At 38.8% G+C, this 23,059-nt stretch overlaps 1 protein-coding gene across 15 annotated transcripts in view; it reads left to right on the top strand.

Annotated features, from left to right (window-relative positions):
- ABI1 (abl interactor 1) overlaps positions 1-23,059 on the top strand; it is a 103,257-nt gene that overhangs the window by 37,243 nt on the left and 42,955 nt on the right. For all 15 annotated transcript variants that reach the window (XM_029236501.1, XM_029236510.1, XM_029236502.1 and 12 more), the window contains exon 2: positions 3,621-3,788. In XM_029236501.1, the coding sequence (XP_029092334.1) occupies positions 3,621-3,788 (168 nt within the window). The remainder of the gene's footprint in view (positions 1-3,620; positions 3,789-23,059) is intronic.

The raw sequence follows: 23,059 nt of genomic DNA, 5'->3' as shown, positions 1-23,059 counted from the left end.
AGGTAGAAAGGTTTTTCTTGTGGTCGTATGTGAAGGTTGAGAATAAGGGAGAGGAAGTGTGGTTAAAGATAAATGTATAGGTATGAGAGAGATTGCTTATAACTCCGTAATTTCCACTTTAGGGAGTGAAAAACGAGATTATTTTGCCTGTGTAGTCACCTTGAGGGGCAAGAAAAGGACTTAATAGGAGTAGTTTTACTTGAAAAGTTTCTTTTCTCTAGCTAAGCTTGGTATCCACAGGTGGATAAATGAGGAAGAAGAGAGCTAGTTTTATATATGGGCTCTTCAGAAAATTCAGTTATCTAAAGAATTTCCTGTTCAGTTCTTGGCTACATTGTTTATTTTGAGTTTAGCTCTTTTAAATAATTAACTTTTCCTTTAAAGTTGAATACTTTTATTTCCATTTTAAGCAAACTTCATAAGTGGCATAAGACAGGGATGGCAAATGGGTTATGTATCACGTGTCAGCTCCTAGAGTGATTAGTTAAAAGTATATAGACTTTTGTAGGAAGACTGCTATTATCGATTAACAGTGTCTGTTTTAGCTCCTTGGAGAAGTGCTGGCTATTTGTCTTCTGGTTTATAATCCATTTTGTGTGATCCTTTGGAACATACTAAGGCTGCTTGGTAGTTAATACAGTAAAAGCATGAAAGAAGGGCTTCCCTGGTGGCGCAGTGGTTGAGAGTCCGCCTGCCAATGCAGGGGACATGGGTTCGTGCCCCGGTCCGGGAAAATCCCACATGCCGCGGAGTGGCTGGGCCCGTGAGCCATGGCCGCTGGACCTGCGCGTCCGGAGCCTGTGCTCCGCAACGGGAGAGGCTACAACAGTGAGAGGCCCGTATACCGCAAAAAAAAAAAAAAAAAAAAAACACCAAAGAATGAGGGAGACCAACTATTGTATACTAAACTTACAAACCTGAAATAAGTGACAACAGTAATTCTTGTGCAGATTTAACTTTTAAATCCATGGTCTATAGAGGAAATTAACTGTGACTAGAACTGCACTGTCTCCAGTAAGGCCACAATCTACATATGGCTCTTGAGCACTTTAAAATGTGGCTAGTTTGGGAAAATGAATTTTAAAATTTTATTTTATTTTTAATTATTTTAAATTTAAATTTAAAATAGAAGCAGTGTAAAATGGTTTCTGTTAAATACAGCTTTATTTTTTTGGTAGGGCTACATTTTACTTTAACCATTGCATCGGAAGACGCATGGAAAGTTTTTACGTCTAGGCCTGGAAGTAGCACCTGTATCTGCTATCATTCCATTGACAATACTTAGTTAACACATCCATCACTTCATGTATATCTTTTTTTTTTTTTTTTTTTTTTGCTGAGAACATGTAAGTTTTACCCTTTTAGCAGATTTCAATTATGCAGTACAGTGTTAACTACAGTCACCATGTTTTACATTTAGGCCTTTTCATTGGACAGAGTTAGGATATTGATATATAATACGTGATAAAATCAAAATTAGGTTCAAATGAATGCTTTCAGTTTAAATCCAGAGCTATAGTTTTTTCTTAACTTCATTCTTCTTACATCAGAATCTCTTTTGAATTATGCCAAACATCTCAGGTCTCAATGACTTAAACATAAGTAATGACTTGCTTTGTCCCACACTACACAAACAATAGTCTCAGGATAATAATTCCAAAAAAACCATCAGCAACAAAGTGATTGAAAACAGCTTTAGTATTTTTTTGTTTTCCTCTTTCAGTTGTTTTCGTCCTAAGGATAAGTCCCATTAAGAATGTACAATCAGGGCTTCCCTGGTGGCGCAGTGGTTGAGAGTCTGCCTGCCAATGCAGGGGACGCCTGCCGATGCAGGGGACACGGGTTCGTGCCCCAGTCCGGGAAGATCCCACATGCCGTGGAGCGGCTGGGCCCACGCTGCCGGAGCCTGTGCTCTGCGACAGGAGAGGCCGCAACAGTGAGAGGCCCACGTACCGAAAAAAAAAAAAAAAAAAATAGAACGTACAATCAAATTTCTGTGCTTTGAAGCCACTTTTAGGATATTTTCTTTCTGGTTAAGCCACTAATTGGATGCACAGTTAGGTTCATTTGATTAATTTTACATTTACTTTTGGGAAATTCCTTTTTAAAATTTAATTTTGTTTTAATTGTATGAATTATTTACATAGTTCCAAAAACAAATCTAAAAACAAGGGATGTTTAAAGAATCTTACCCATGTTCTCACCAACCTATTTACCCCTGACCCCATATGTAATTTTTTAAAGATGTTATGTTTTATCCTTTTTTCTTAAAAAATAAAAACATATATTTATGTATCTTTCCCCATTTCTTAAGTAATAGCATTCAATAAACATTTTTATTTTCTATCTTGTTTTTTTATTTTCACCTTAGCAATATTCTGGAGATCGAGTGTAGTGGTAATAACGACATCCCTCAACGTTCCTTCTTAGAGCTGTATAGTACTCTGCTGTTTGGAGGTCCCATAGTTTATTCAACCAGTCCCCCATCACTGGTTATATCAGTTGTTTCTAGTCTTTTCTATTGCAAATAGTGCTGTAATGAATAATTACATAATATTTTTGCCAGTGATTATTTGAGATAGATTCCTAAAAGTGAAATTACTGGGACAGAAAATAAGTCCATGTGTAATTTTGCTGGCTATCACCAGCAGTGTATCAGAGAGCCTTTCCCACAACTTTGCAGAGTACCTTGTCCCACTTTTGGATTTTTGCTGGATGGGTAGGTGAGAAATAATAAATTAGTTTGCATCTGCATTTCTTGTCTGTGATGAGCGATGTTGGATTTTTTTAAAAAAGGTTAAGAGTGGTTGCATTGCTTCTTTTTTTTTTTTTGAACTGTTAGATCTCTGTTCCATTGTTTCTGTTTACTCTCGGCCTTTTAATTTTTAGATTACATGTTGTTATACAAGTTGCTGGCCACCCTACTCCCCCCCCCCCCCCATTCCCTCCACCTCCCCCTGCCCCCCAGAGTTTATCACTTGTATTTGAATTTTGCTCTGAACTTTGTCTCTGAACATTTCTTACTGTTTGACTCTGAGTTGTGTACTAGAGTTTGGGAAGAATGGATGGGTAAAGGGTGGGGTCATAAGATTTACAGTAGTTTTTGTGGAGATGAGAAGCTTGGTTGTAATGGTTAATGGGGGGTTTGGATTTCTGATGGTGATTAATGTAAACAGGAATGTAAGGTAGAATGGATTTATAGTCCATATCACTGGACTAGTAGATGTGATTTTTTTGTTAAATTAACATTTGTTAATTAGAGCCCCAGGGTGTCATGGATGGTGAGCTCAAGGTTCAACAAAAGACTAGAAGGGAAAGTGAAATAGAGACATTTATTACTCACAGGTCCTGGAGGAGATACACAGCATGCCTTGAGGGGACACGTGGGGAGGTCAGTGCAGGGTGCAGGCAGAGAGTGAGCAGTAGGACCTGAGGCACGTGCCTTTATTAGGGTCCAAGGGTAGAGTGCTTTGTGGTTCATCAGACTGGTCCGATAAATTTTTTGATGCAGTTGGGCTTTTCGATTAAAAAATATAAATTATAACTCTGCCTTTCTATAGAACAGATGTTTAATGAATGTTAACCTAAATAAATATTGGTTGTTTTTGTTCTTATTTCAGGCTACAGACAAGAGAAAAGCTTTAGAAGAGACCAAAGCCTACACAACCCAATCCCTAGCTAGTGTTGCTTATCAAATAAATGCATTGGCTAACAATGTACTCCAATTGCTGGACATCCAAGCCTCTCAGCTTCGGAGAATGGAGTCTTCCATCAATCATATCTCACAGGTAACAGCTTGTAAAAAGCTTTAAATTCACATTTAATTAACTGGCAATATAGTATCAATAGGTAGCCTAGAAATATGGAGTTCTTACTCATTTTCTTACTGACTGACTAGTCATTACCACTTTCAGCTTTAGCTTTGGGTTCAGTAAGCCTACTCTCCTTTTTTTTTAAAGTTTTTGTGTGTGTTTGGTAAAATATACATACCAGTGGTTATTGGTCTGTGGTTTTGGTGTTAGTGTAGTGCTGGTCTTACAAAATATGTTGGACAGTATTCCCTCCTCTTCAGTTTTATGGAAGAGTGTGTGGTAGAATTGATTTTCATCCATTGCATTGATTTTCATTCTGGTCTTTTTTTTCTTTTTTTCCTTATCCATTTACCCTAAATGCTACCTTTACTATGCATGTTTTTTATTGTAGTTGGGGAGTTTTTGAAAGGCAGCAGATTGTATTGTTATTCAATTTAAAAAATTCTAGAACCTAGCACTAAACCTGCCATATGCTTAGCATTCAGTAAGTGTTTGTTAAAATTTCTGTTTAGGAGGGGTTGGTCTGTATACTATTCAATACAATACATGGAAATATTTAATAAACATTTGAATAGAGAAAAAAGTCCTGTGGGCATGTAGTTTGGGTGGCGCTGAAGGAGTGACATTTAAGTTGGGGTTTGAAGGGAGCCTGTGCATTTATCATATTGACATGGAGTGCAGATGCATTCCAGTCTGAGGCAATGGCGTTAGACAAAGACATGATGGCTTGTTCAGGGTGACTAGAATGTAGGTTTTGTTTGGAATGAGGAATGTACCTGGAGGTTAGTTTGGAAAAATAAATCTGAAGTTCTAAATTGTAGTTCATTTCTCTTTGATTTGGTTTCATTGATAAAGCTGAATGACAGCTTGTGTTTCATTAGGGGAGTAGGTATATGCTTTTGTTGCTTCTCTGCTTCTCTTACCTGCTTGGTGGGAAATATACAGCTCCTGAATCAGACCAGCATGTTTAGCAGAAAAAGAGAGTATCAGTCTTCCCTAACCATCATCAGATGGCAGACTGATGTGATGAAGCCTTGAAGCAAGGGAAAGAGGATCCTTTGGAAACTGGAGACTCTGCTCGTTACTTTTAAGGCAGACAGCAGGCTATCCTGCCTCTGTTCAATATGCTTTTTGGAGAAATGAATCACCCAAGCCCATATTCTGCCTCAGATAGTCTCTTTGTGGTATTGAGGAAGCAAACCTCCAAACCCCTACCTGTTGATCACAAAGTTTGGGCTAAACCATATTTTAGTTCTGTCCTAATCAATAGTAATAACTGGGGACTGGTCTCATCTCACTTAGAATAAGGGCTATGTTTTTCAAAAAGGGACTTTGGGGGCTTCCCTGGTGGCGCAGTGGTTGGGAGTCCGCATGCCGATGCAGAGGACACGGGTTCGTGCCCCGGTCCGGGAGGATCCCACATGCCGCGGAGCGGCTGGGCCCGTGGGCCATGGCCGCTGGGCCTGCGCATCCAGAGCCTGTGCTCCGCAACGGAAGAGGCCACAGCCGTGGGAGGCCCGCGTACCGCAGAAAAAAAAAAAGGGGGGGGGGGACTTTGGAACCCTCCTTCTTCTGTTTTGATTATAAGCGGTTAGTTTGGGAGTTTCTTTCCAGACCTTCTGACCTTTTCGTTGTCTGTAAGCCATTCACCAGGCTATAGCTTGAACCTCCTAATCAGTTGCTGAGTCTTTACAGTTGCCTAATCTTGTTTCAAAGCCTGGAAATGGTTTTTCACTTCCTGTGGTTTAAACCTCAGATACCTTAGCGTGGCATAAAAGGCCCTTTGGTCTGGTCTCTTCCAGCTCTCATCACATTCCTGCCATGCTCAACTTCTTGAAGTGTTCCAAACACAGCATTCAATTTTGTGCTTCTTTGCTTTTCCGTAATCTGTTTGTCTTACTTGGGATTAACTTTGTTCATCTCTGTTCTGCTTAACATAAGCACCAGATGAAGCCTTCACTGATTAGCTCAGGGTAGGGTTACTGACGCAGTCTGTGCTCTGCCGTCTTCCTCCTTGTATCAGTGACTTGAGGTATCGATACATGTCTGTCTCCCCTTCCCCTCTCTTTGAAGGTAAAGATCATCCTGTGTAAGTACCACACCCCAACCAATTGTGCCCCAGGAGCTCCTCATCTCTGTATCCTCAGTACGTAGTTAACCAGAGCTTAAGAGGTGGTTTGAAAAGTATTTTTTGAATAAGACAGTGTGGTATGGTCTGCTTTGAAGTCATAAAGATCTGGGTTTGAATCCTAGTTCTGCCAGCATGTGATTTGATCAGATAACCTAACTTTTTTGAGTTTAGTTTTCTCATATGCAAAATTGGGACTGTAGAGCTGACCTTAGAGATGAAATAAAGAATTGCATGTAAAGCATTTAGCCTAACACCTGGATATAACACGTTGGCATTATTAGCCATCATAGCTAATCATCCATTCTTTCTCTTATATTCAGCCCCTCTTCAATTCCCCCTCCAATCAACATTATTTTCCCCCATCTTAAAAAAAAAACATTCCTTACCATGTGTTTTGAGATATTACCTTTTCTCTCTTGACAGTTCACAGCCTGAGTTCTTGAATCTGTCATCTTGTGGCATCTTCTTCCTTGAAACATATATATGCCTCAGTCCATTGTGGTTTGATTTTGTCTCCTTCTACTCCATGGATGTTGCTTTTGCAAAAAGGAGCAGTGATATCTTTCTTTTAAATCTAGAAATATTTTTTGCCACCTCTTCCTTGTTGCTTTTATTTGTGGCACGTGACAAATTTGTGATTATGTTTGTTTACTTATTTAATGCCTGTTCCTTCTCTTAGAGGTAAGTTTAATGATGACAGAAACCTCATCTGTTTGGTTCATCACTGTGTCCCTAGTGTCTCCCTTAGGGTCTGACAAGGAGTAGATCCTTGAATCTTTAAATTATCCATGTGGAATTTCAGAAAATCTGTAGTCCTTTGTGAATAAGCATCACTTTTTATTTTCTTTCAGATTAATTAATTAAAATATTTATTTATTAACATTAGCTTTTAAAATTTATTTTATTTTATTTGTTTTATTTTTGGCTGTGTTGGGTCTTTGTTGCTGTGTGCAGGCATTCTCTAGTTGTGTCGAGCGGGGGCTGCTCTTTGTTGCGGTGTGCGGGCTTCTCATGGCGGTGGCCTCTCTTGTTGTGGAGCATGGGCTCTAGGCGCGTGGGCTTCCGTAGTTGTGGCACGTGGGCTCAGTAGTTGTGGCTCGCGGGCTCTAGAGCTCAGGCTCAGTAGTTGTGGCTCATGGGCTTAGTTGCTCTGCAGCATGTGGGATCTTCCCAGATCAGGGCTCAAACCCGTGTCCCCTGCATTGGCAGACGGATTCTTAATCACTGCGCCACCAGGGAAGCCCAATATTTATTTATTTATTTGGCTACACAGGGTCTTAGTTGCAGCACTTGAGATCTTCATTGCCGGGATCTTCGTTGTGGCATGCAAGATCTAGTTCCCTGACCAGGGATCGAACCCGGGCCCCCAGCATTGGGAGTGCAGAGTCTTAGCCACTAGACCACCAGGGACGTCCCTCATTGTTGTTTTTAGAAAGTTCTCCATTTCAAAGGAAAATGAATGTACCCTAAGGTAAATTTTGAATTATCAATGATTTGGTTCAGAATCTTAAACATAGAACTTAATGTGGTCACTGAAAATATTTTTGCCCACCTGTTCCCTGAGAAAGTCCAAGTGTGGAGAATTAAAAAAAGGCTGAAGTGGATTAGAACCTGTAATTACATAGTGTCAGTGTTTGCAGTCTTCTCCATACTCACACTCTGCCTTGCAGTTCTTGTGAAACAACCAGGCAGGAGCTGGTCAACAGATAAGAGCGAGAATTGACCATTACCATTAAAAAGAAAATCTCTGTGCCTATTACTTTTATTAAAAACCCACACCCACCTCTATCAGATGATATTTCAATCCTTAAACTTTGCCTTCAGGACAAAGGCTGGATTGTTGGTGTGGTATTGATGCAAGCATGGTCTTGTCTTCCCTTGCCTTTCTAGCTTCATTCCTTCCCTCCCTTCACACTCCGTGCTTCAAACCTCCTCATTCAGAGCTCTAGCAGTGTGTGCTGTAGTGGCTATAGTCCCTTTGCTTGGAATGTCTGTCTCCCCGATTTCCTCTGCCTGGCTCACTCCTGCTCACTGTTTAGGCTTCAGCTTAATTGTCCTGGTCTCATGGAAACCTTTTCCTTGGTTCCAGAAGGCTAGGTTTGATCTTTCCTTGTACTTCTGTGCCTACTCCTTCATGACAGATAGCTTATGTTTGTTCTTCCTGATCTGTTCTCTCCCCGCTGGTCTTTACCCTGGGAGGTTTACTGTATGGATTATGTCAATGGGCGTCTGTGACTTCCGGCTTCAGGTAGGGTGCAGCCAGTGTGGACGTGGGTAGATCGGAAGCAGTGAGAAAGGTAAGCTCAGAATATTTATTTCCCTAGTTTCTTCCTGGTGGACTGGCTGTGTCCCAAGACAAGTCATTATTCCCCTCAATAAAGCCCTTCCTGGTAGTCTTGTCTGTGTGACTTTCTCTTCCTCGTTCTGGTAATCTCTCCTGCCCTTGTCCTTTTGGATTTAGGGGTGCTGTTGCTGCTGCTAACACTAGCTCCTGTACCTTCCTTTCTGTTCCCCTATCCCTCACCATTCCTTTATATTTAGTCCGTCTATGTTATAAATGCTCTTTGAATTTTTCTAATTGGAATAGTTCGTCAGTTTCTGATTGGAAATCTGGCTAATACAGCCCACCATGTGTTATTTCTGATACTGCCCCCTCTCTTTCCTCCTGTTTTTGCCTTTGCCCTCACTTAGGGAAGCAGGAAGCTCAGCTGGTGAAGTTCTAAAGCACCCTCTTTCTACTTCAGACAGGACAGTGCTACTTTTGTTTATATTACATAATGAGATTCTGTGTAAGAGTTGATTTGAAATTAGGATGAACAACAGAAAGATTTGAAAATCAGTGACTGCAAGAAAAATCTTAAAATCTTTTTAACAGCATTTAAGTTTCTTTAAGAGGCCTGGCACCTGCCTTTATTTTTAGCCTTATCCCTTACTACTAACCCACCTAAGACCTTTAAATTCCAGGGATAAGAAATCTCTCTGCCTGTCAGTGTCCTGGCCCCTATTGTTAACAGATATGTTTCACCTGGCTAACTCCCACTCATCCTTGAGGTCTTACCCTAAATTTTATTAAAGGGTGGTTTTCCCCAATTCCCCTTTCTGGCCTGCCTCCCACCTGCGCACATACTATTAGAATTCTGTTAGTTGTTTTTATAGCGTCCTATACTTCCCTTTCATCGCATTTATTATTAGAATTACATCGTTAATTTGTCCTATTCACCGTCTGCCTTCCATAGGGTTCACTGTGACCTTTGCTGTATTTCTGGTGTCTAGCATGCATATGTCTATTTATTCAACAAATAAAAGGGAAGGAAGTTATAGTGGAAGGTCTCAGAATCTCTTTAGAGGAGCCCAATGCAGAGACTTTAGGGCCATTAGAATTTGTAACAGTTTTTTTTTTTTTTTTTGCAGTACGTGGGCCTCTCACTGTTGTGGCCTCTCCCCGTTGCGTGTAACAGTTTTGAATGGGGCCATCCCCTTTTAATTTCAAAAGTCATTGTATCCTTATTTTAGAGAAACCATATTTGGTTGTGTTCCTCCACAGATTAATGGAACATTGATTGCTAAATACCTCTGAATCATTGAACTTGAAAAAAAAAAGTCTTGCTCTCATTTTTATCACTGAGTAGTAAAGATGACTTAAAATATTTTTTTGGAGGGGGAGGAGGGACAATTTTAAACTCACAGAAAAATTGCATGTACAGGACAAAGAACTTTTGTGTTTTGGACTGTTTGAGAATAACCTGCTGCTATGATGCCCCATCACTCCTGAATACTTTGGTGTGTATTTTCTATACATAAGTACATGCTACTGCATAGCCATAAAACAGTCATCAAAATCAGGTTAATTACCATCTAATCCACACATTCTACTTATCTGCCAATTTGTTCAATAGCTTTATGGGAAAAAGACCCAGTTCAGAAGCATTTAGTTATCATGTCTCCTCAACCTTCTTCAAACTGCAACAGTTCCTCAGTCTACCCTTGACTTCACCTGACCTTGATACTTTTGAAAATTATAGGCCAGTCAGTTTGTAGAATGTCAATATGAATATGTTTGTTTCTTCATGATTAGATTCATGTGATAAATTAAAGATAACTTTTTGGAGGCAATAGCTTCCTATTTAAAAACCACTTTCATTGTCTTAATTTTTTTTTTTTTTTTTTTGCGGTACGCGGGCCTCTCACTGTTGTGGCCTCTCTCGTTGCGGAGCACAGGCTCCGGACGCGCAGGCTCAGCGGCCATGGCTCACGGGCCCAGCCGCTCCACGACATGTGGGATCTTCCCGGACCGGGGCACGAACCCGTGTCCCCTGCATCGGCAGGCGGACTGTCAACTACTGCACCACCAGGGAAGCCCCATTGTCTTAATTTTTTAAAGAAACTTTTTTTGTTTACTTTTAAGTCTTTTTCTAAGTGTTTCTAGCATTAGGGCTTGTAAATCCATAATAATATATATAAAGATAGAGGAAATCTATAAAGAATCTGGCATGTACATCAAGGCATAACATCCCTAAAAATATTTTGTTAGAGATCCAACAAAATTTGCTGTCATAGGAATTTTTATTTCAACTAATCAGGAATAATTGATTTTGCTATATTTTGTCATTAAGATCATTTCAGAGCTAAAAAATTTTCAGATTTAAAAATCCTTTGGTTCTGAATTGCAAGTGATACTTGAGAACTTCTAAGATATAAATAAGTATATTTAATTATGGCAGAACTTATTTCTAAAATAACCAACCATCTTGGTTAAAAACAAATTGTATACATTTTAACTCTGAAATAATTTGAAAATCCAAATGAAGTCAGTCAGAATCACTGTTCTAAGACTATTTTTAGTTATTTTTCCTTAGAGCTGGTTTCCTTTCTAGCCACCTGCAGTTTTATGTGCCGTCCCACGTGTTCATTTTTTCTAAAACTGTTCCCCCACCAAGCTTGGCATGAAAGTAGCTTCTCTAATGTTTTTGGTTTGTTCTTTTGAAGAGCAAAGTATAAATTATAAAACCTCCATTGAGTAAATTCATGTAAAAATATTTTTGATGAAAGACAGCATTATTATGGAATAAAGGATTCTCTGGCTCTAGGGTTTTTTTAAATTACAGTTTATTTTGTCTTGATATCATTGTACTACATATTAGTATATAGAATTTATCTTTTCCATTCTTTTAAAAAAATTTTTTTAACCTTTTATTGAAGTATAACACACATAGAAAATGCACAAAACGTAAACCTACATTTTTAATGAATTATCACAAAGGAAAAACCTGTGTATTCATCAAGACCTACAACATAGCCAATCATCCTTATGTTCTTCCCACCTGCCACCCCTCCTCTCCTTCCCAAAGGTGATCACTATCCTGGCCTCTGGTAATGTAATTTAGTTTTGTTTTTTTTAAACATCTTTATTGGAGTATAATTGCTTTACAATGTTGTGTTAGTTTCTGCTGTATCACAAAGTGAACTTTTCCATTCTTTTTACTTTCAACTTTTTCCTGTTAAGATTTGTCTCTTTTAAGAATAACTGGATTTAAAAAAATAACAGTGTGAGAGTTCCTTCGTGCACTAGTGCTTAGGATTCCAGGCTTTCATTGCCATGGCCTGGGTTCAGTCCCTGGTTGGGGAACTGAGATGCTGCAAGCCAAAAATAAAAATTAAAAAAAAAAATACAGTGTGATATTTCTTTTAACTGGGGCATTTATTGCATTTATACTTAATGTAGTTGTTGATATATTTGGATTCAGATGAACCACCATTATTTTGTACTTTTTATTCATGTCATCTGTTGTTACTTTTTCTTTTTCTTTTCTTTTCTTCTCTTTTCCCTCCTTCCCTCCTTCCTTCCTCTGGATTAACATTCTCTTTTGGATTAACATTCTTTGGAGGCCTTATTGTGTATGTGTGCACGTATATGTACGTGCATATGTGATGTATGTATGCTGCCTCCTGCTTTTGGTGAATTATTTCCTTATGTGTTTTATAAATTTTGATTGTGAGCTCAACTTAAGATCTCATCTTTGAGATCTCTCTGCAGGCTAAGGGTAATACATTGATAAGATAAATTGATTATTCCTAGACAGTTTTGTTCTGCCAAGTGTTTTAGGGATACTATCAGTCCAGGACTATTTAGAGTTTTGTACCTGAAAACTTCATGGAACATGTTATACTATCTTGGATAACTGCCCCCCTTCCTCTCCAGTGTGTGTGTGTGTGTGTGTGTGTGTGTGTGTGTGTGTATGTATTTGTGTCTTAGAGGTGTTGTAACAATTACCTCAAACTTAATGTCTTAACACAACTTTATTATCTTATAGTTCTGAAGCTTAGAAATATGAAATGGGTTTCACTGGGGCCAAACTTGAGATGTGGGCAGGATTGTTCTTTCTGGACATTCTATGGGAGAAGCTGTTCTCTTGCCTTATTTTAGCTTCCAGAGGCTTCCTGCATTTCTTAGCTGGTGGCCTCTTCCTCCATCTTCAAGCCAGAAATGGCCAGTTGAGTCTTTTTCACATGGCATCACTCTGATCAGCACTAACTGTCCTGCCTCCCTCTTTCCCTTTTAATTAAAGACCCTTGTGATTACATGAGCCCACATCAGTAATCCTAGATAATCTTCTTTTCTCAAGACCTTTAACTTAATCACATTTGCAAAGTTCCTTTTGCCATGTCAGTTCTATCTTCCCACCTTCAGCAAGCCAAGGCCTTATATTTAGTTCCCATTTGGCATAAAAGTCTAACCCTGTTTGTTAGTGGCCAGCAAGCCCCTATAGGATAGCTTCTTTCATATTTTCTTCTCTGAGTTTTAGTCCTCCTTTCTCCTTCTCCCTGGATTTTCTTTGCTCTATTTAATATTGGACTGAATTTTAAAAAGATGCTGTCATAGTCTATCAAGTGTGTTTAGGAAGTTTGTAAGTGGGAGAGTTTTCAGGTTATCTAATCTGCCATATTGCCTCGGTTGGTATTCCTTATATTAGCAAGGTATTCCTGAGTTTTAATAAGATATAAGGTCTTATTACTATTACTTTTATTTTCCGATTATCTTTTAATTTAAAATGCTTTTAATTTAGCCTCAAAAGAAAACAAAACAAAAACCAACCCCCCAAACCTCAGTGAATCTCATCTTTGAACAAGCTTGTCATTTAACTGTGATTAAAAGTCAGTTTCTGGGCTTCCATGGTGGCGCAGTGGTTGAGAGTCCGCCTGCCGATGCAGGGGACATGGGTTTGTGCCCCGGTCCGGGAGGATCCCACATGCCACGGAGTGGCTAGGCCCGTGAGCCATGGCCGCTGAGCCTGCGCGTCCGGAGCCTGTGCTCTGAAACGGGAGAGGCCACAACAGTGAGAGGCCCGCGTACTGCAAAAAAAAAAAAAAAAAAAGGTCAGTTTCTCTGTTTAAGTACTCTGTTTTACCCTTATCAACAAACTGTGTCGTTTTTTCATTAATCTGACCCGGGCTCTTCTGGGTTACTCTGGTTCTGCTGCTCAACCAGACCAAAAATCTCTCTTACAACATCCTGTTTCCCTTTTTGACTGTCTGGTCAGGTGGTTCTCTTTCAATACAAATTTTTGTTTTCTATTTCTCTGTCTCATTTGAGCTAAAGGCATATAGATATTATTCTCTGCCCAGGTGTTATCATTGGGCTTCATTTCACAATTCCCTCTGTCCGTCTGATAATATGTGAGTGTGTCCAAGCCAGTGAGATACTACCTAAGGGATTATAGTGAAAAGCTAAGTTCTGTATCGCTCCTTTCTTTACCCAGTCTTGCTTTCTAGAGCACTTTTATAGTAAGTACTGTGTATCAGGCTTTTTACACACATGAACACCTATGAATTAATTCTCACAACAACCCCATTTCACAGATGAAGAAACTGTTATACAAAGAAGTTATATTACTTGTTCAGGATCATACAGCTATTAAATGGCATTATTTGAACTCGGAAGTCTCATTTTGGAATCTGCTTGTTATCACTGTGCTGTACTGCCCTTAGTTTTAGACTGAAAATTATTTTCCTTCGAAAGGCAATAGAGTCTATTTCTTCTGGCTTCCAGTATTTCCATTGAGGTGTCTGATATGTCTCTGATTCTAGATCCTTTGTATGTAACTTGTCTTTTTCTCTATGGAAACCTTTGGAATATTTATTCTCTTTAGCTGTGGTGTTTTGAAATTTCACAGGGAAATAACTTGGTATTGGTCTTTTTTTTTTTATTGGCCGGTTTTTTGTGTGTGTGTGTGTGTGGTACGCGGGCCTCTCACTGTTGTGGCCTCTCCCATTGCGGAGCACAGACTCCGGACGTGCAGGCTCAGTGGCCATGGCTCACGGGCCCAGCCGCTCCACGGCATGTGGGATCTTCCTGGACCGGGGCACGAACCCGTGTCCCCTGCATAAGCAGGTGGACTCTCAACCACTGTGCCACCAGGGAAGCCTGGTATTGGTCTTTTGAAAGTACATTATGCTGGCACTTGGGGGATATGCTACTATATTTTGCGGGTGGGGGGGGCGTCTAGTGTTATTTCTTTGATAATTCCTTTTCCCGTGTATTCTCTGTTCTTTTTTTCTAGATGTTCTATTCAAATATTAGACCTTCTGAATTAATATTTTAGTACTGTTTTCCTTTCTAGTTTCTACATCTTTGGGAGACTTCCTCAACTATAAATTCCAGTGTATCAGATATTTATATTGTTAAGTTTTACTATTTTTAATTTTTAAGAATTTTCTTGCTCTTTTTCACAAGTTGGATTCTTATTTATTAATGAATTACCTTTTATTCTTCATATAATATATAAACATATATGACATATGAATATATATATTTCATATAATATAAATCCTTTTAAAAAAATGATTCCTCTAGGCTCTGCAAGTTTTTTTTTTATGTTCTTTTTTTCTGTTTTTTTGTTTTGTTTTGTTTTGTTTTAGGTCTTCCCCCATCCCCCATGCAATATTATATCAAATAATCTGGTGATCCTAGTCTGCTTGTATTTAAGAATGAGGAACTGAAATGCTTAAGTAGAAACTATAAATATGTGACAGAGACTGTCAGTTGCGGGGGTTGGGCTTTGGGCAGGGCCCCACCCAAGTCTTCAGTATTTAGAAGTCTTTTCTTGTGCTGTTCTGTTTCTGCAGTGAAGAGTTTTTCTAATTTCTTTCATGAGAGTTGTGTTTATGAGGAAAAGCTGGCATTTGAGAACATGGTGAGTGGAAGGACAGCAAACTCAACAGTTCAGTATATAGACACTCAATTCTCCAGCTTTTAGCTCTGTTCCTCACTTTTAAAAGAAAAGCAGTTGTATTGAGATAGAATTCACATACCATAGAATTTACCCACTTAAAGTGTACAATTCAGTGGCTTTTGTTATATTCACAGAGTTACACATCCATCACCACAGCAATTTTAGAATATTGTCATTACCCCAAAAAAGAAACCCCCTATCCTTCTTAGCTCTCACTCCCCAATCCCTGAATCCTCTCTCCACCTAGCCCTAAGCAACTAACAATTTACTTTTTATCCCTGTAGATTTGCCTATTCTGGGTATTTCATATAAATGGAATCATGTAGTAAGTGGTCCTTTGCAGTGGTTTCTTTCACTTAGCATGATGTTGTCAAAGCTTATCCATATTGTGGCCTGTGTCAGTGCTTATTCCTTTTTATTGCCAAATAATATTGTTTTATGGATATATCAGATTTATCCATTTATTAGTTAATGGATATTTGGACTGTTTCTACTTTTTGGCTATTATGGATAATGCTGCTGTGAACATTTGTGTACAAGTTTCTGTGTGGACATACGTTTTCACTTATATTGGTTATATACCTATGAGTGGAATTGCTGGATCCTATGGTAACTCTGGGTTTAACCCTTCAAGGGACTGCTGACTGTTATCCAAAGTGGCTGCACCATTTTACATTGCCACTGGCAGTGTATCAAGGTTTCAGTTTCTCCACATCCTCACAATCTCTGTTTTATCTATTTATTTTTATAGCCATCCTAATGGATGTCAAGTGGTATGTATCTCATTGTGATTTTAATTCTGTTCCTCACTTTTGTAGTCTAAAGAAACTGTTGCTTCCAAATTCTGAGCCTCTCAAGGGTTATTTTTTTCTTTTAGAATAAATTGCCTTGCTGTCTATGGGCGTTTTGGGTTTTAGCTTCTTCTGTTGTTCTGTTCAGTTAGTTACCTTGCTTCCATTTGCTTTCTGATATCCAGTGATTTATTGGAAGTTCTTGTCCACTGATTTTTCTCCTCTTATTTCCCTTTATCATTTTGGGGAGGAAAAAATATATATTCAATTATATATATATATAAAAATATAAAATAATGTAATCAATCCTCTAAATTTAATCTCTAAATTTAATCTACCAACTTGTATCTTTAAATATTCTTTCTGTATAAATATCCCCAAATGGTGTCCTTTCTTGTAAGAAGAATTACAGGACCAAAAATACTCCTGTGATGAATATGAAAGAAATGAGGCTCAGAGAGGTTATTATTAAGTACAATCCAGATCCTTTTAAAGTGTTGGATTTGACTCTTCTGATAATACTGATTTACACTCCTTGTTATATGTCTAATGTAGCTGGAACATCTTAAATGAATTAAGTAACAATTTTTAATTTCTAAGATTGTTCATAAGAGTTGTATTTATTATTGGCTATAAGCTTTAACAGGTTTAACATCATCTGGTAAACTCAGAGTTAAATACTTGAATATGGATGGGGAACAGAGAATAATAATAATGATGATAATAATAATAAATAATACTAACATTTATTTAGTCCTTTCCATGCCAGACACTGTTGAAAATCCTTTATACATGTTACCTCATTTAATCCTCATATTAACTGTGTGAGGTTGATAAAATTCTTTGTTTTTAAACCCCATTTGTCTGGTAAGAAAACTGAGGGCATAGAGTAGTTTAGTAATTTGCTCAAGGCTACAGAGCTAGTAAATGGTAGAGTCTACTTGTAAATCTGTGCAGTGTGCTTCCTGAGTCTATGCTTTTGAAGTCATTAGATTATAATGCCTGACATTTCTACAGAATTTTAAATATATTATCTTTTTGAGAGGGGAGGGACACTCATGAGATATTAAAACAAATGTTAATTCTTGGGTAAAGAGTAGTAGTTGGGGAATTAGTACAAGCTTATGAGTGATATGTAGAAGATGAACTGTGATCTAATGTACTCTTAAAAGCTCATATTTACTTTAGATCCTGGTTTGGATCAAAAATGATTATCACTAAATTAAACACAAAAAATTGTTTTTTGATGTGGACACATAATTGCCATGTAGAGTGTTGTATAGTGTGCATTATATTTCTTAAGCAGGAGGGGAGGATACAGAAAAGTGTCCTTGTGTTGTACTAAAGTTGGGTGTAGGCCAAAGTATTAGTGACAGATCCAGTTTTTCCCAGGATAAAATGTTTCAGAATAATTCTGATCTGGGTGTTTTATATTATGTTCTTCTACCAGAGTCTTATTTTGCAGCTCATCTTTTCTAAATAGGTCTGTTTTATAGTGTGTATATATAGGTCATTCTGAATCAAGTTAACTTCGCAGTTGATTGGGACCTTGTTTCAAGCTTATTGAACAAAGCTCTGTAACACAGAATTTTGGGCATAGGGCCATTTCCAGAGTCTGGTCCAAATAAGCAGTAACAGACAAAGATTGTCTCTTTCTTAGCTGAAGGCTTTCTCTGTGTGGCTGGTCTCAGGACTCTTTTACACTTTTTCTACCCCTTTCATACTCCTCTCCTTTTTCTATTCAGGGCAAAAGTGTTTTGGTTTTCATTCTGTAGTTACTCATTCAGCAAGCATTTATTGTGCTTTTACTTACATACAAGGTTCTTTGCTTGAAACCTATAATGACCTCGCTGTATTGGCACTGTCATTTCTGGGGCTAGTAGGCCTTCAGATATGATATTGAAGAAAATATGTGAAATATTAAGTAGTTTTGCTATGTCATACTTCTTTCCCGCCTGTCTTTTGATAATTAAAAAGGATTGTTTTCTGGAGGATATTTAAAAGGAGCATATGCTTTCTTTACACCCCGCCCCCCCCAACTTCCCAAAGTGGTAAGGGAGAGTGTAATTAAAACAACATATTTCCATACAATAATTTTAAATAATCATGTCTTAAAAGGCAATTTAAAAATCTTGTCTACTTGTGAAATTTATCTTTTTATTTCAACATTCATTTTGGAAAACACTGTTTTTCTTTTAAATAGAATCACTTTTGGAATATTGTAACTGTTCTTTCCTTCGAACCTTTGCTTTCTACACAATTTGTTTTACCTATTCCTATTCAATTCCCATTCTGCTCATATTATGAAGGGTCAGCTTGGCCCTTTAAAAAGAACTTGTCAAGTTTGGTTTCCTGATTTCTTTAGTCTTTCTTTAGTAACTCTTAATATGAGTAGAGTTCAACTCATTTTTATTCATGCTATTGAAAATTTTCTCTAATCTCTAGGCAGGTGTTGTATTTTCACGCCTCTTTGCCTTTGCTTATACTGTTCCTTTTGCTTGGAATCCCCACCCCCACCCCTCACCCCCAGTCTACTTTCTTCTCTTTGGCCTGCCAGATATGGCTGGCTAAAGTGAGGTTTCTTTTATGGAGTCTTCTGATAATGCTCCAGGAATAGTAGTCATTTTTTTCTCTGTGCTCTATTTTTTTTTTTTTTGCGGTACGCGGGCCTCTCACCATTGTGGTTTCTCCTGTTGCGGAGCATAGGCTCCAGACGCGCAGGCTCAGCGGCCATGGCTCACGGGCCCAGCCGCTCCACGGCATGTGGGATCTTCCCGGACCAGGGCACGAACCCGTGTCCCCTGCATCGGCAGGCGGACTCTCAACCACTGCACCACCAGGGAAGCCCCTCTCTGTGCTCTATTTGTGCTTTTTGTGCAATTTAAAGACTTAAAAAATTATACTAAATAACATTCAAAAGAATAAATGTAACAAATTTTATAATAAACATCTGTGACTCTACCACCAAAGTTAACTAGAAAATGGTCAATTCTGTTTTTTCTACCTTTGTGCTTCAATCTATACTCCCAAGGGGCATTATTATCATTATTTCCTTGCCCTTTTAAAGTTTATCACAAATTATGTGTATCCTTAAATAGTTACTGTTTAATTTTGTTTGGGTTTGGGTTTAATAAAAATAGATTCAGGCTGTATGTAGTCAAAACCAAAGCCCAGTATAGCTTGCTTTTTTAATTCAGTGTTATGTTTCTACTATTTAGCTGTATTTCATTCATAGTAGTTCATTCTCATTAATGTAATATTTCAAGTATAAATTTGCCACTTATTTGCATTTACGTTTAATGAATCTGGAATTGGTTTTTTCGCTCTAGCGTGAGGTAGGGATCCATTTTCTGTGTTTCTATCTGGCAAACTAGTTGCCCTATTTAAATAATGCATTCTTTTCTCCTGTGCAATCATTGTAAGGTAACAAGTTTCCTTATGATCAGGAGTTTGTTTCTGAGTTGTATCTTCTGTTGAATTGGTCCGTTAACCCTTTTTAAGAACCCTACTGTTTTATTTACTTTGGCTTTATAATAAATATCAGCAGGCAAGCCCCCACCTCCCCCTTCCTTTTTTTGTTTTTTAAACCATGTCTTGGTCATTCTTTCCCCCTTGCCCTTCCGTATATATTTTGAAACCGTGAGAAAGCCAGTTAGGGTTTTTATTGAGAGGCTCGAAGCTGAAGATCAGTTTGGGAAGATTTGGCATCAATACTGCATTGGATGGGAGTGGAGGAATGAGATGTATATCTGGTTGTGAGTAGGTGGGGTGTGTTGTACTTGGCTTTGAAGGCCACACTTTTTTTTTTTTTTTCAGGTTAATCTGTCAAACTCTCATTTCACTGTTTATAACCGCATGGGGAGGGAGTTTCTTAGGGTTATTCAGGGTGTTCTGGTTATTTTGGGGGGTAGAATACTTCTGCTGATTTTCCTATGTTCCCCATTGCTATTATTCTTTCTCACAACTCTTGATATTATTTGTACTTGTCATGGTAAGTCTGCCAGAGTTTTCTAGTTGTGTTTTTTGTTTTAATTTTATTTATGTTTTTGGCTGTGTTGGGTCTTCGTTTCTGTGCGTGGACTTTCTCTGGTTGCGGCAAGCGGGGGCCACTCTTAATCGCGGTGCGCGGGCCTCTCACTGTTGCGGCCTCTCTTGTTGCGGAGCACAGGCTCCAGATGCGCAGGCTCAGTAGTTGTGGCTCACGGGCCCAGTTGCTCCGCGGCATGCGGAATCCTCCCAAACCAGGGCTCGAACCCGTGTCCCCTGCATTGGCAGGCAGATTCTCAACCACTGCGCTACCAGGGAAGCCCAGTTGTTGTTTTTTTAATAAATAAATTTATTTATTGGCTGCGTTGGGTTTTTGTTGCTGCACGTGGGCTTTCTTTAGTTGTGTCGAGTGGGGGCTACTCTTCCTTGCGGTACGCGGGCTTCTCATGGCGGTGGCTTCTCTTGTTGCGGAGCACGGGCTCTAGGCGCGCGGGCTTCAGTAGTTGTGGCACATGGGCTCAGTAGTTGTGGCTCGCGGGCTCTAGAGCGCAAGCTCTGTAGTTGTGGTGCACGGGCTTAGTTGCTCCACGGCATGTGGGATCTTCCTGGACCAGAGCTCGAACCCACGTCCCCTACATTGGCAGGTAGATTCTTAACCACTGCGCCACCAGGGAAGCCCCTCTAGTTGTGTTTTATTAGCTCTAGGTTGTGCCTCTTAACGTTACCCAGATCCAAGCCTTGTTTACTTTGTATTAGGCTACTGCAGCTATGTCTTTGTTATGAGCCCATTGCAGTACTGTTTCATTTTATGTGCTTAAAGTGCAATATAAAATAATAATAAAATTCAAAAAATTATTTTTTTAATGTGAAGATTTTCTTCAAATTAAAAAAATAATTAGGAACCATTGTGTAATTTCAAAACTGGACAGGGAAGTTGTTAAACTATTTTGTTGTCATTTGATGTTTAAGCAGGAAACAAATACTGTCCTGTGCTAAACTTAGTTCTTGAATTTTTGTGAGTTTTGGATTATAGATAAGATCTTTAAGAATATACTAATGCCTTACAAGGTGATCACCCTGTGCCTGTTCATTCGATTCATTACTTCCAAATGTATGTCATATCATTCTTTTATTTATCAGTTCTCCTTAAGGTGCTGGATCATCAAGCATGATCATTGATCAGAACTTGTCTTTGGGTTTCTATCTTTTCTCTAGTTTGTCCTACTGATACCCATATCTGTAAGATCTGCTTTCTTCTTTCAAATGAATTTTAGCCTTTAGGACTTGTCTACCTTGGAATCAATGAGTTTCAAGCTTCTAGAGCCTTAATGCTTGTTAGACTGGGCTCTGAGGAGTTTTCTAAAATCTTTTTTATTGCTAGTGGCAAAACTAGAGATTTGAACGTAATTCATATTCGTCATCTTTCCTTTTTTATTTTATTTTTTAAGATAAAAATCACATATATTTAAGATGTACACCACCATGATTTGATACACATATACCTAGTGAAATATGACTACAGTCAAGCTAATTAATGTATGTTTTCCTCATATAGTTTTACCTTTTTTGGTATGTGTGTGATGAGAGCACTTGAAATCCATTCTCCTAGCACATTCCCAGGATTCAGTACAGTATTATTACCTGTAGTCACCATGCTGTACATTGGATCTCTAGACTTATTCATCCTGCACACCTGCAACTTTGTCCCCTTTGACTAACATCTCCTCATTTCCCCCACCTCCCCACCCCTGGTAACCACCATTCTGCTCTCTGCTTCTAGTGTTCAACGTTTTAAGATTCCACATATGAGTGAGATCATGACATGTCTCCCCTACCCCCAGCCCCGTATCTGACGTATTGCACTAGCTTAATGTCCTCCAGTTTCAATGTCTGTCGTGTTTCTAATACACCATGTGCTGTGTCCATGTTTTTATATTAATATTTTGGAAAATACTTTGCCTTAACTGCAGAGCTGTAGATTGGATAGTTTGATAGATATGATTCAGTTGTGGTTAATTTTTTATGGTACTTTTTTTTTTTTTTTTTTTTTTTTTTTTTAACGGTACGCAGGCCTCTCACTGCCGCGGCCTCTCCTGTTGCAGAGCACAGGCGCTCCGGACGCGCAAGCTCAGCGGCCATGGCCCACAGGCCCAGCTGCTCCGCGGCACGTGGGATCCTCCCAGACCGGGGCACGAACCCGCGCCCCCTGCATCGGCAGGCGGACTCTCAACCACTGCGCCACCAGGGAAGCCCTGGTACTTTTTGTATTAAGCAATATTATAAATAGATTCTAATATTATCCCAGCCCCCATTTTATATAAGCAAAGTGGAATCTTAGTGAGTTAAAACTTGTATAAAATTTCATAACTAGTAAGTGAAAGAGTGTTCAAACCAAGGCTTTCTGATTTCACATTTGTGTGCCTTTTTGAAAAAATGAGTGGTTTTCACCTGTGCTTCATGGGTCTAGGGATTGCTGTAGGGTGCTGCAGCCTGCTAGTCCCTCTCAGCTTGGGATACTCTTGAATTTTATGGTTATTATATTAGAATTGAAAACTAATTTCTTTATATCAGACTGCTTCTTTTGCCATCTAAAGATAAAGTGTGAAAGTAAGGAAATTCAAATATGAAAAGGAATTGGTCTCCTTGGAAAAGCTAACTTTGGCTTGGTGAACATATGCATGCTGCTGTTATACAAATGTTCCAAGCCCGTTCCCCTCCTCCTCCTGCTTTATTCACTCACCCTGTCATATGGAGGGTTGTACACCGCTGGACGGGTTGTGATGTGGACTTTCATGATTCGATTTGGGAGACTGGGGAGGGAGTAAACTCAGAGAAAAGTTTTTTCAAGTAATTTGAAATAGTGTCCTGAATAGTGCTACAGTGTGTGAGGGAAATGGGAAGGATGAAAAAAAGATGATTTTAAGGAGAGTTGTGGCCACCATGATGTTTGAGAAAAATATTTAAAGAACTTGAGCCATTTTGAATTTGTTTTTCCCATGAAGACTGGGAACCATGTGGGATATTCTTTTAAATAGGATTTAAGCAGGTAAGATAGCTTCAGATTTTTTCATTTTGTCTTCACAAATTTACATTTTTGGTGAAGATCAC

The sequence above is a fragment of the Monodon monoceros genome, unplaced genomic scaffold (assembly GCF_005190385.1).
Source record: "Monodon monoceros isolate NGI ecotype Baffin Bay Population unplaced genomic scaffold, NGI_Narwhal_1 Super_Scaffold_21, whole genome shotgun sequence".
Classification (NCBI taxonomy): domain Eukaryota; kingdom Metazoa; phylum Chordata; class Mammalia; order Artiodactyla; family Monodontidae; genus Monodon; species Monodon monoceros.
The sequence above is the reverse complement of the archived record's forward strand: the minus strand, read 5'-3'. Positions and strand labels throughout refer to the sequence as shown.